General features: G+C 34.6%; 1 protein-coding gene across 7 annotated transcripts in view; it reads right to left on the bottom strand.

The window, feature by feature from the left end:
* Positions 1-14,852, bottom strand: part of BIRC6 (baculoviral IAP repeat containing 6) — a 297,969-nt gene that overhangs the window by 206,164 nt on the left and 76,953 nt on the right. For all 7 annotated transcript variants that reach the window (XR_004231861.1, XM_031951250.1, XM_031951246.1 and 4 more), the window contains exons 5-7: positions 4,457-4,568; positions 2,107-2,189; positions 52-274 (exon numbers count right to left, since the gene is read on the bottom strand). Coding sequence is in view for 6 of the 7 variants with exons in the window: in XM_031951250.1 (XP_031807110.1) it covers positions 52-274; positions 2,107-2,189; positions 4,457-4,568 (418 nt within the window). In the remaining variant the exon portion in view is untranslated. The remainder of the gene's footprint in view (positions 1-51; positions 275-2,106; positions 2,190-4,456; positions 4,569-14,852) is intronic.

The following is a 14,852-nucleotide window of genomic DNA, read 5'->3' as shown; positions in this document are numbered from 1 at the left end:
TATACTAATTTTTTTTCATTAATATTTTTCTTCTTTTAAATAAAAACATACCTTCATAAGTTTGGAAACATCCCATATGCAGATCTTTCCTCGTTTTGTTGCAGCAGCTAGAAAATGAGGACAGCTTCCAGAGCCAAAGCAGGATATTCTATCAGTGCCATCAGTACAGGGAAATTGTGCAGGACTTGTTGCAAGTGTAACTGACAAGGGTACATTCTGCGTGTGTTCACCTTTCACAAATGGGCAGTTTGGGGAATGTCTCTCATGTTCAGACCTTTACAAAAGATTTTTAAAATTACCAAAATATCTAGCAGATAATCCGCATCAACAAGTAAAAGTAAGTCAAAGATAATGCAAAATGTTCCTCATTAAAATATCAATTTATCAATTTTTTATAAAAGTCTCTTCTAAAATCTTACTACCTTCAGTCGGTTAGATTGTAGTCTTCATAAAGAGGCAACTAAGTACAAGCAAGTATTAGCTCCAAATATGGGTCATAAATACAGTTTTCAAACTACCAGTGATTAACTTATATTTATCATCCTGCAATGACAGCTGCACCATCAATAGCCACATTAAATGTGAGGTAAAAATCAAAGATGCAATTTACTATCCAATCCATAATTCTTTTCTTCTACTTTGTCAAAATTCAAATTGCTATTCTTACAGCTTTCTTGGAAACCAACATAAAGCCCTCTTCTTGAATCAATTTGTCATCACACACACACACACACACACACACACACAAATGAATGAATAGATCCGTGCCACCAAGTATGTAAAGTGCAACCTATATTTTGTTTCTTCAGAAATGCTGGACCATATCCTTCTAAAAACTGATCAGAGATGAAGTCAACAAGTAGAAGATCTGTAATATTTCTGAAAAATCTACAGAACAAGGTTTAGGCTATCTCTCATTCACTATAGCATAGGAATAATCAGCCATGACCTTGGAAAATATTTTTTAATAACATATATTATTGTCAGTGTGCTAAATCATATTTATACATCCCTGGAAAAGTAAAAAAGGATTCAAGTTGTGACATTTTTAAATGACAAAATGAAAATTTTAAGCTTGACCCTTAAGGAAACCATTAGCATTTACTGAGTAAGGATATGACAAGGTCAAACCTAATGCATAGGGACAACATTTGGGAACATAAACAGAGGATGATTTGGCCTGAGACATTTTCAGACATGGAAATCAATCAGAAGGCTAATTTAATAGTGCAGGCTGGAGGTGTGCTGGGCCTGCACCAGGGTGGAGCAGTATGGGAGAAGAGAAAAGCAGCATATAAAAGAAATGTTGTGACAATAGAATAAACATCATTTGGCAGCAGACTAAATAAGAGGTGAGAGAAGAGATTACAGAAGGGGAGGAGCCAATAGCTCATGGGTTACAATACAAACCTGGGTACCTAAGAAAATGGTATTCTCAAGAGCAATAAATAAATTTCAGAATAGGGAAAAGATAATGAGTTCTGTTTTATACAGAAGATTTAACAAAAGATTCTAAATATGAAGCAATTTCTAATATTAACATCCTTTTGGATCCCCCATCATAATATTTACAATAAACAAATAAAAGGAGGCTAAAACAAATGGAGCTATGAAGGTAAATTTACTACAAAATAAATAATATAAAACAATGCATCCCTCAGGCAAACAAATAGTTGGGGTTTTTTTTTTAACTGTGTGCTATTTAGCATATAGTTTGCATGAATACTCTTCATAATTAAAAGAATATTTTTTAAAAAATTGAACTCAGGATCACTAAAGTTTTTTCTATTTCCACAATTTTATAAAATGATCATATCACTAAATGCCCCTAAATTTATTGTCCATGAATTTAGAGCAAAAATGGAAGGGGAAAAAAAGACTTACCTTACTCAAATCATTAGTTGAAATCATGCAAAACAAATTCAAACAGCTCAGTGTGACACAATGCAACAATACAAGAGTCTTATGTATGAACTCAATACAATTAACATCTTCCAATGCTTCATCATGCTTATCAGTGTTATTGCAAGGCAAGAAACAATGAAATGAAATCACTTGTATAATTTTTATAATCTCTACTATGCCAAGACACCAAGTGAGACTCACCAAGGTTCATCAGTAGGCTCCCAACAAACAAGACATACACTACAAGTAAAACACATGGCTCTGTCATCTCCTGATGAGGCAGGCTATATAAAACAAAATGTAAAGTACAACAGTTATCCACAGTAAAAATATCAAAATAATCAACCAACATGGCTATGGAGCATGATGGAAAAAATAAGTATCTTTAAATTTTATATTTCTTTTGAATGAACACTATTTAAAAGATTATTCAAATATTTATATTTTCAAAGGAAAGTTTTCTTTCCCACCCTCCCCAAAATTTGTTGTCATTTGTTGTCATTTCAATTGTGTCCAACTCTCTGTGATCCCATTTGGAGTTTTCTTGGCAAAGAAAATGGCGTGATTTGCCATTTCCTTCTCCAGATCATTTTTTACAGATGAGGGAACTGAGGTAAATAGGGTTAAGTGACCTGTCCAAAGTCACAAATCTATTGCTTAATGCCAAATTTAAACTCAGGTCTTCATGACACCAAGCTGGGACTCTATCCTCTGTGCCACACAGCTGCCCCCCTAAAAATTATACTAACATTTAGACTTCAAACTATATTTCCTAATAACTGCAGCATTAAAACTCATGATACATGATATATATATAAAAGTTAGAAGGGACCTAACAGGTCATCTAGCTTAGCACCCTCATTTGGCAGATAAGGAACCTGATATACAAAAAGTTTCAGTGATTTGTTCAAAGTTAGATATGGTAGGAAAGAGCAGAGTTCTAATTTTGATTCTCTGAATCAAATCTTGAATTATTTCCACTACAACGTGCAAATCTTAAATAGTTGTTAAAAAGTTAAATGTAACCTGAAATAGAACATTAAATATATTCTTATCCAACAGAAAATACTGTTATATTTAATTTTTAAAAATTGGTTTCTTACAGAAGAACATCTATGTAAAAAGCAATGAAAATTAATAAAATTAATAAAACAAAAACATCAAAATAGATTGAATGACTTCAGTGAACATGCTGCCCTTTCAATGGAAATTTATTTATTTGAATAATACTCCACATAGGTAATGAGGCTCTAAAGGTTATTATCAATACTGTTAAAAAAAATTCATTGTATGGTCAAAGAATAAGAACAGACAATTCTCAGACGAAGAAATTGACATTATTTCTAGCCATATGAAAAGATGCCCAAGTCATTATTAATCAGAGAAATGCAAATTAAGACAGCTCTAAGATACGACTACACACCTGTCAGATTGGCTAGAATGACAGGGAAAGATAATGCGGAATGTTGGAGGGGATGTGGGAAAGCAAGGACACTAATACATTGTTGGTGGAATTGTGAACACATCCAGCCATTCTGGAGAGCAATTTGGAACTATGCTCAAAAAGTTATCAAACTGTGCATACCCTTTGATCCAGCAGTGTTTCTACTGGGCTTATATCCCAAAGAAATCTTAAAGAAGGGAAAGGAACCTGTATGTGCATGAATATTTGTGGCAGGTCTCTTTGCAGTGATCAGAAACTGGAAACTGAGTGGATGCCCATCAACTGGAGAATGGCTGAATAAATTGTGGTATATTAATATTATGGAATATTATTGTTCGGTAAGAAATGACCAGCAGAAATGTACATCAAGGTTTGGAGAGACTTACATGAACTGATGCAGAGTGAAATGAGCAGGACTAGGAGATCATTACATATTTCAACAACAATATTATATAATGATCAATTCTGATGGACGTGGCCATCTTCAACAATGAGATGAACCAAATCAGCTCCAATATTGAACCAACTACAGCCAGCGAAACTACAGAATTGAACCAACTACACCCAGCGAAAGAACTCTTGGAGATGACTATGAACCATTACATAGAATTCCCAATCCCTATATTTTTGTTCGCCTGCGTTTTTGATTTCCTTCACAGCCTAATAGTACCCTATTTCAAACTCTGATTGTTTTTATACAGCAAAATAAGTGTTAGGACATGTATGCTTATATTGTATTTAATTTATACTTTAACATACTTAACATGAATTGGTCAACCTGCCATCGGTGGGAGGGGATGGGAGGAAGAAGGAAAAAAAAATGGAACAAAAGTTTTGGCAATTGTCAATGCTGTAAAATTACCCATGCATAAAGAAAGAAAAAAAAAATACTTCCCCCCCCCCAAAGTTCATTATTAGACATGATAAGAATTAAAGAATATGGACTGAGAACCCCTACAAAGAATGCATACAAGACTGGATAACATAAAACTGAGATGTTAAAATAAAAACCCACAAATTTGTTTTGATCCTTGGCTCTAACTAGTTTTATGACCTGGGATAATTTACCAAACTAAAACTAAGATTCAATTTAACTCATCTTTTTACCTGATGGTAAAAACCAGCTTGGGCCATGGGATCTGGCTGTGCCCACCTATATCCAACATGAGGCCATGAGGTGAATGTCTCCCGTCTGTTAGCTTCACTGTACATCAATGACCTAAAAATAAACACATTTTACATTACCCAATTTGTATATCAAATTACAATGCTGCCGCCACTTTCATAAAAGGAGAAAATACGAAGTTGGTATATCTATTCAATAATTCAGCTTCCTTAAAATTCTCATGTTCAATGTATGCTATATTAAAAAGAAAACAACCCAGTTTTAGACATTTATTTCAAAAATTAAGCTAAAAGAAAAAACAAAACTTTAATAAAGAAAAAATGTGGAAACCAAAGATTCTATATTTTTACTAAACGTAAAATTCTCTCTAATCTGAAATTTGAAAAATTCAGCAAAACAACAAGAATAATGGAAGTTTAGACGTAGTATTGATGGAGACATTATCACAGACTGTTTAGAGAAACCACCTGGTAGTAAAAAACTATTTATCCTGTTAAAGAAAATAACATATTAAGAGTGGCTATATGTTCAGATTCTTTTACATCTATAGAAAAAGATCTATACATCTATAGAACATCTATACATCTATAACATAGATGATTTAACATTCACTCACTTTCCCCATCCCAGTGATTATAAAGCCCACAAGTCGCTGTTCAAATTTCATTCACCAACCTCCAAATTTGACTCCTTTATGCCCATCTCCCTCAATCCAACAAAGCTCCAACATCCTACTCTAAAGGTACCAACTCTTTCCATCACACTCTGTGGAATATCTGAGTTACTTTACAGTAGCATAACTTACTCCATAAGTTACAAACTTACTTTATCTTAATCCCTTTCCTTTCTTCATCCTTATTTCATATTGTGCTTACTTGAAACTTGATGACAAAATTTCCTTTGCCATCCTTTGTAGCATTCTAGTTTGTATTTTTACTCATATCATCTTCCAACTCATAAATCATGTTAAAGAAAATGGAATGGGCTCATCATAGTCACTTCCAAAAAGGATACTGAAGAATTAAACTAATTCATTAAAGTATCAAGATGGGAAAGGACTAGCACAGAATAATGATCTTAGAAAGAACCTGAGGAGTAGTAGATTTAGAATATCATGTTGACAATTACTGAGAGGTTACTGAGTGATAGTATTAAATAATAGACTCATTTAATTCATACTTCATCATCCAATAAAAAACTCTGGTAGCTATCATTTATCAACCTCCAGGCCATTGTCTTCCTTTGCTAAACAAGTTCAAAGCATGGCTCTCATTCCTTCTCTATTAACCAACACGAATAAAGTAGTATAAAGGCAGTAGTGTTGGGTAGTATTTAGCAAAAATGTCTATGTTTCATAGACAGAAAGATATAGATAGACAGACAGATAATTAGCTCAAACACTTTACCTTACCAATTCCTCAAATTACTCATTTCCAACAACCAAATCACTGTCAGTGCCTCAGATATATAAATGGATAAATGGTCCTACTATTGATCTTTGTATTATACAACAATATTCCTCATTCCATGACTAACTCTTGAAATATACTTATCTGATTATACTCTATAGTCACTCTACTTCTCCTCCCTCTACTTTATAAACACAATTTTTTATCCTCAAAAAAAGTTACTAATCACACCAACCCCCAAGTTCTTTTCCAGACCAACACCTCTATACTGGCTACATTCTCTTCATTTTGCCATCTTAAACCCATAATGAACCAGTTAAAATGTACTCTTCTCTTCTTATGAGTTCCTTTATTCTTGTCCAAACTTCAGCCTTAGCTTATCAGCACAATTTGAAGTATTCTCTCCTACAAACAATCTGCTGAACAAAGCTAGAGAAAAATCACAAAATCTCTGTCTTGGGCCCTTTTCTCTTTTCCTTCTATATTATTTCATTTTCTCCCATAAGCTGCTGTGAGTTCAATTATCATTTCTATACAGATGATTCATTTATATATTAATCTAATCTTATTTTCTCTTCTAACCTCCAGTCTCACATTTTCAACTGCCTCTTGAATTTCTAAAACTGATGAACCAGAACCATCTATAAACATCTCTCCCAAATGCTTGGTTTCTTCTTTAACACTACCAAGATCTTGGCACATGTGGGGGCTTATCACCTCACACATAGATAACTGATAAGGATTAAGTCTGTGGGCCACAAGTCTCTCCCCAATTCCAGTTCATCTTCCACTCAGCTATCTAAAGGATCTTCTTCAAGAGTGTGGCTAACAATATCACCAACCATCCCTCTTCCCATTCAATAAATTCCTGTGGCTCTCAATTACTTCCAGGAAAAAAACATAAAATACATTAGTATTCAAAGAACTTCATAATATATAATCCCTCCTCTTTTCTTAGACTTTACTTTCTCCTGCACATTTTCTATAAAACAGTGACGCTGGCTTCCTTGTTGTTCTTTACACAAAACACAACATCTCCCCTCTCTGTGCATTTTCACTATCTGTGGTGGTCTCCCTCTTCATCCCCATCTCATGGAGTCCTTTAAAATTTCAACTAAAATATGACCTCTAACAAGAACTTTTCCCTACCCCATTAATAGTTTCTCTACTAAATTATAAATTATCCTTTCCATACCTTGATGGTACATGTTTATTTGCAAGCTATTTGGCAGTAAGATAATGCAATGCAAATAGTAGTAGCTAACTAAATGTGGCTGAGTCTTTGATAAAGAATGAAAATTTGTTGAGATAAACAAATCCAGGTGCAGGTAAACATAAATTTCATAGAACCTCTTTCAAAAGTTGAGGCAAGGAAATAGGAACAAGTATACATTCCCTATATTATGACCAAATGGCAACTAGTTGAGGGGAAAAGAAATACTAGCCCCCAAAATATAAATATGGCTACAGTTTACTTTTCTTTAAATTCATTAGATTAGATTCTTTCTAAAAAGCATGTATTTGTTAACACGTGTTAGGGACAATGCTTATGTACTTAGTCCTTATTAGAATTCACACCTTTAAGAGAACATATATAAGGAGGAGCTCCCACAAGCCCGCAGAAGCCTACTTTCAATATTATTAATTTCTCCTTTTAATTTTAGAATTTCAAATTTAGTATTTGATTGGGGGTTTTTAATTTTTTAAAAAATCTAGAGCAGGATTTTAATCTGATCTGATAATTTGATAGCGTTATTTCCAAAAATTTAAATTTTTTTTAGAATGAATATAATTTATAATAATTAATGTTAAATCTCAAAGATCTGAAAGTTTCTTTTATGTGGAAACGGGATGGACAACATGCAATTTAGAATTTTTTTCTTTGTATTTGAGTATTTTAAAGGCAAAATGATCTGTGTAATGTTAAACTTAGAACTATCTACTTAGATAAGAAAGATAAGCTGCATAAGCTGTGAATTTTCTTACTGTGTTTCTTGAGAACTAGATGGAGCTGGAGACCAGGAGATTTCTCATATAATAGCCTTGATACCTGTACTTGCCCCTAGTCTACTCTCTCCCAGTTTTACCCAGAAGGAAAAAGAGAAGGCCTTCTCTTGGAGCAGTTGAGAACTCAGAACAATGGCTCTTACTTGATGGCAGAGAGGTACTGACCAAAGCAAGTATGAGGCAGATCCTTCAGCAACTGCACTAGGGCAGTCACTGGGATGTCCAAAACCTGTGTGATGCTGTGCTGACAAGGTATGTTTCCCCTGGCCTATATACTATGGCCCAACAACTGGTGGAAAGCTGTCTCGTTTGTGTAAGGACTAACAAGGCTGCTCAACGCCAGCCACATCCCAAAAGGGGGATGACCTCCGGGAATCAGACCATTCTAAAGCATCCAGGTGGACTTCACTGAGCTGCCACCAGGAGGTCACCTCAAATATTTGCTAGTCAGAGTGGACCATCTGATCTCATGGATGGAGGCATTCCCCTCAGGCCGAGCAACTGCCTCAACAGTAAGGTCTTATTAGAACAAATTATTCCCAGATATGGAATAGTGGAGAGGGTAGACTCGGATCAAAGAACACATTTTTCTGCCCAAGTATTGCAGAATCTGACTGGGGCCTCAGAAATCACTTAGGATCTCCATACCTCTTGGCATCCTCCCTCTTCTGGGAAAGTAGAAAGGATGAATCAAGAAATAAAATAGCAGCTGACTAAATTATCTTTAGAGACTACCTTGGACTAAATATCTTCCTCTTGCTGTGGTCAGAATCAGAACCAAGCCACATAGAGATATTGGGCTTTCACCTTATGAATTATTGTACGGTCATCCTCTCCAGGCTTGTCCTATGGGAAACTGGGATCCTATTTCAGAGACAAAGGATTTATTTCTTAAGAGAGATGTTAAGTCATTGCTAGGACTTCAACAAAAGGGTTAATAGCTCAGACTCCTCTAGGTTTCCCTGTTCATAGAATTGTTTGGAGATTGGGTGCTGATCCGTTCCTGGAAGAATGAGAAGCTGACTCCGTGCTGGGCAGACCCTACCAGGTTACCTACAGCAATTTGCACCCAGGAACGAGGCTGGACAGACCACACCAGAACAAAAGGACCTGTGGCGCCACCTTTATTGGAGTGGACAGTTGAAGATGGGGAGACCTCAAATTACATTTGAGGAGGGGACCTCCACTGAATGGGAACACAAATATTGAATCCAGTGCACTGTAACTGTATGACTTTTCTTTTCTTACATTAATTACTTTGGGAAACCCTTATGGGGCTTTCCCTGAGCTTTGGGTTTACCTATTTCCTCATGATAGCCATAGAAACCAGACTTTTAACTTCCAGAGATGAGAACCAGTTCCTCCTGCTCATGCAGAATATAGGGAGAACTTTTAACTTATCAAATTGTTGGATCTCTGGTGGATCCCAACAATTGAGCCAATGGCCATGGGTACCTAATCCCTTAAGCACAGCCTGAATCCTTAGTGACTGATCCCAAATTCATAATGGGACTGATTTCTGGAACTTAGAAAAAAAACATCAGTGGCTATTGACAGAAGATAGGAAAGGGAAATAACACTTAAATCAAACAGGGCAAAGTTTGAAGCTGGGAAATAGTGTGTCAGTGGACTTAATTCTGGACAAGGTAAAAGACTTTTTCTTTTCTTATCTTGCAGCGGATACCCAAGCCCTTGGGTTGAGCTTGGGTCACTGTTGGAGCTCCAAGTTCTTGCATAATTCTTTATTATTAAAAATGAAGCTGAAATAGCTTTTGAATGGTTTAGAGAAGATTTTAGTGTACTCAAATTTTCTTAGAGAGATGTAACTCACAGAATATTTTGTTATAACAATGGGAAAGTTATTTTTATTTAAGTTGGCTACTAATGTGGGAATAACATTTGTTTTTATAGTGGATACATTATTTTCTTTTGAATAATTTATATTGAAAAGTCACTGGCCAATTTATATTATCCTTTCCCATTCCATTTCTCAATAGCCAAAAGAGGGGGAATATATTAATATACACACACACACACACACACACATCCCACCCCCTAGACTAGGATGTAATTGAGGGTAGCACTGGCAATTTCTCAGAGCATTCCCCAAGCAGATCTTGGATGTTATCGTGGAGGCAGCTTTCTCAAACCTGCTTTCCCTGGGAATTAAGTGGGCACCTGTGCACCTATCCAATTGGCTATTCTTTTTACCTCAGCATTCAATGAAAAAAAAAATAACACTGAATCAAGAAAAATAAAGTCAAGGATAGTAATTGATGAATTCAAGGCTGGGAATCTAGTTTTGGATTTGGGTCATTCCTACTCTGATGAGTAAATATTATTGGATGTTACACCAGAGAGACAGAGAATAACAGAATAGTTAGATGTCACTAGCAGAATGGCATAAGAAAACAGAATGACTCTAGAAAAGTTACTGGCAGGAAAAGGAGGACCATGTGTTAAAATTGAGTCCCAGTATAGCCCTATCAGAAGAAAAAGCAGAGAATTCAGGGATTAACTATCCCTCCTATGTAAGGAGATCTATGCAGGGGAGTTAATAAGACTTTTATGAGGAGGGATATAAAAATTAGTCAAATTTGAGGGATTTGAAAAGGGATTTGGAGACCAAATTGTTAAAAAGAAAAAAAAAGGAAGAAAATTTTGAGAAATGAATGGGCATTGGTTTTCCATAGTTAAGAAAATTAAACTGGGGAAATGAAACTTAAAGTAGAAAATTAAAGCCCCAAGGATATTAAGGGTAAAGGTTATCTTCCCCCAAAAGAATGTAAACCCCTTGGGGGCAGGGACTGACTATGTAATAAGAGGTGGAGATTCATGACAAGTAACTTCTGTGACATGTAATGAGAAATCAGGCTCTTGTGCTTCAGCATAAAAAATAAAAGGCTACCTTTGGAGTTTTAAAGATATGTCTACTCACCTAGGCACCCATTCCTTCAAGAATATAAAATAAATCTTTCCTGCATTCATCAATGAGTCAATGGAGTTCTTGGTAAGATATTTTGTTTTCTTACATTATCTTTTTAATTTTATTAATTGCTTTTGCAATCAATCTTTAAAAAACAAAATATCTTCTTTCCATATAAGAAAACTGAGGCAAACAGATTTAAGCTTCTTGTCCAGGACCACACAGCTATTATCAAATTTGAATTCAGGAAGATGATTCTTCCTGACTCTAGGACTCTCTCTAATACACCACCTAGCTACACATATTAAAAACTAGAAGCAACTTTTTAAGGGGAAAAAAAAATAAGGGACTGCTAGATAATTATGATATTCTCCCTCTGATATGAGAACAGAGCCATGAACACCAAAACCACATTTATGAAAGTGATTCAGGACAGTCATCTCTTCATTTCCCACTAAACTGCATTCTTCTTGAACTTCTCCATTATGCCCCCCAAAAGGGTGACTCCCTTTTCCTCAACTTCCTTTTTATGTGTAATCATTCTTCTCCCATTCAAATATAAGCTCTTGAAGACAAAAATCCTTCTTTCATTTTTATTTTGTATCCCCAGAACTATAATACTTGTCCTTACAGATACAAATGGCAAGGGTCCTAGATGGGGATATAATAAACTGACCATAAGCTCTTAAGAATGTTTTTGCCAATATCTTATAAATCTAATCCAAAACACTTAAAACTTTAAAGAGAAAGAAAAATTATCTAGAAAGCTGCTGGGATTCTCATCCAAAAATAGTGTGATTACTTGCCATAATAATTTTATTTTTTTGTTGTGGTAAAACTTTCAGAAATAATCAGACAATGCCAGAAGTCATCCTAGAAAGCACGGGAAGTAGGAAGAGACCCTACACACTATCATCTAATCTACTGACATAACATAGTGACCTAGACTTTGCCATGTACCCTGGGTAACACACCTTTGAATCTCCAGGCCTTTTCATCAACCCTGATGTTGAATATTCATCTCCTAGTTCTGTTTCCACCTCTCTGAACTTCATCATCATGTCTCAGTTTCCTTCTCATGGTGGCTCCTCATTCCGTATGGCTTTCTCACACTAAGATCTGCTATTGCAGTTTCCTTCTTCCATTAGTGATTTCTTCCCAACACCCTAAATTCCTCTCTCATCCTTGCTTCTCTGAACTTCACTACCATGCCCCCAAAAGGTACTCTATCTTCCCACATTTCTCCACTTTTTAGCCCTTTCTTATATGCTATCTTATCTCATTAGAATGTAAGTTCTATGAGGTGAGGGGCTTTCTTTTCTTTTGTTTATATTTTCATCCCTAACGCTTAGCACTATGGTAAGTATTTTAATACCTATATAACCAGAAGTCACACAAAAATTTCTCTGACAAAAATAAGGGTTTTGAATAAAAAAAGTTTAAGAGTCCCTGTGCTAGAGTAAAATGAATAAGAACACTGGGAGATAGTAATCCATCTTAGTATCAGTAACAGAAAATATAATTTAAAAAGAAAAACACTGGCAAATATTGCCACGTAACAAATATTACCCCCAGTCAACAATCATAAGGCCTAGGCCTATGGCATTCCTTTAACTTCCTACCCCAAATTCCCATGCCATACCATCTCAGGATCTATGCCCCCCAAACACTCCAGATGCTGGCTGCCTGTAAAACTCAAGACATTTCTTCTCCTAATGAAGGATGCTACCCATAAAGATACAATACTTTGTTGGAGAAGTCCTTCTAATGTACAAACTCCCTCCAAATTAATCCAACATGAATTCTCTATCTCCCACCATACCTCCTCCCCCATAATGTTGAATAACTAACTTTGCAACATCAGAAAATGCAAAACAAACTGACGAAACCATTAGCAATTCCTTAGCATATTAACCAAAAAAAGAAGAAAAAACAAGAGTAAGTCCATTATTTACAAAAATAAAGACTTAGATAATTAAGGGAGTGGTAAATGTTTATGCTTGACTTAACCAATACAACAAAAATGATGCTGCCTAATTTATTTACAAAGTTGATACCAAACCAGCTTTGAAGATAAAAAAAATTTGTAGAAAAAGTGGAAAAAAAAAAAGGGAAAGTAAAAGGGCCCTAGGATTTCCATATATCAAAGTATATAATAATGCAACAATTCCCAAAACTATTTTCTATTGATAAAAAGTCTTAACAATTCATTAATAAATGGAACAGACCAGATAAGAATCAGAAATAAGTGAACTTACTAGACTAATATTCAATAAAACAAAAAAACAAACTGATAAAAGTAGGAATCTCAAAGAAAAACTGCTGGGGGGAAATGCAGTTGGCAAAAAAAAAAAAAAAAAATGAGTAGCACATCTTGTGCAGCATATTACAATGAATTCCAAATGGATTTTACAATTATAAAATAATTATAAACAACTATAAAAGGTCATATCACTAAAAAGGGAGAATGGAAAGAAGTACTTTCCACAGCTATCACTAAGGGAAAACTGTTAACCAAATAGGAAAGGATATTATCAGAGAAATAAGACAATTATACCTTCATAAAAGTGAAGAGGTTTTGTAAAAATAAAATAAAAGCAAACAGATTGTTAATATTCATGGAGGGGAGAAATTTTGCATCACTATTTCTGATAACATCTGATATAATATTAAAAGACTATAGAACTGTTTCCCAACATAGTCTAAGAAGAAGAATGATTCATTTTTAAAAGGTTGCAAATTCTCAACAACCAAAAGAAAAAGTTGCTCCAAATCACAATTAACAAGAAACATACAAATTTAAATCCCATCAAGGTTCTCATACATAAAAAACTTGTGTAATTTTTCTAAAGATGGAAATGGTCCATGCAAGAGGTATTATTCAATTAGAATTAAGATATAGATGGATTGAATAAACACCCTAAAATACAAATTGGAATTACACAACAATTTAATAAACTATTTTAAAGTTATGAACCAGAAAAGACAAAGAAAGGTCCTATGTATGCCAAATTATTTATATTAGCAAATAATTATGGAATTATTTGTATCATTTATTCATGGACTGAAAAACTACAAGCAAAGTAGGTTTCCATCAATTGGGAAATGATTGAGCAAAGTATAGCACAGAAATGGAATGAAATCCTACTGTGTGTCTACAAAAAATAAATAAACACAGGAGAAACACATGAAGATGTATCTATATGAACTGATTCTGGGAAGAAATAAAAGACCAAAATACACAATGATTAAGATAAGTTTCCTCTTGTGTAAAATGAAGACAAAGGACTAGATGGCTTCTGTAATTCCTTCCAGCTCTAACTCTATGTTCCATGATCCTACTAAATGCTTGAAAAAGATAAAAAAATTAAAACTTAATGAAATGACCAAGACTAGTCATAGACTATATGATAGAAGTCTAGTAATGAAACACTTCCTTGCTCTGAGTAGAGAGAAGTGGATTGCAAGCTCAGAATGAATCATATGTATCATATACAACAGGTATATGGGGCAGGATGGGGAGGAATAGATAGAATCATTATTCTATAAAGAATTCAGAGCAATTCACCTTTTACTTCTCTTTTCTCTATGAAGAAAAAGCATCTTTGAACTGCAAATGATAAAGAGATATAGTTTATAAGGAATGGATAACCAGTGAGAAGACAGCTGGTTAGGACTTTTGACCTCAAACAACAGCTTAGTGTAATGAAAAAGTCATATTTGAATGATGTGCCACTGAAAGTGATGGAAAATAGTAGAGGTGATGAAAAGAGAAGAAAAGATGAAATGTCATTTTCCAAAAAGAAGTAAAGAATAACATCAGTCTGCTAAAAATATGCCAATAAGCATGATTTCAATTCCCAGTAAATTTCTCCAATTTTTTTTTTAAAGAAATAGCTAGTGTATATCTTTAAAAAAAAAATAATAAAGATCACAAAGAGCTCAAATGGCTTCTTCAAAAATAGGTCATGTGACAGGAAACGATAATGATGAATGTTGGAGGGGATATGGGAAAACTGGGACACTAATACATTG

This window comes from Sarcophilus harrisii, chromosome 2, assembly GCF_902635505.1.
Source record: "Sarcophilus harrisii chromosome 2, mSarHar1.11, whole genome shotgun sequence".
NCBI lineage: Eukaryota > Metazoa > Chordata > Mammalia > Dasyuromorphia > Dasyuridae > Sarcophilus > Sarcophilus harrisii.
The sequence above is the reverse complement of the archived record's forward strand: the minus strand, read 5'-3'. Positions and strand labels throughout refer to the sequence as shown.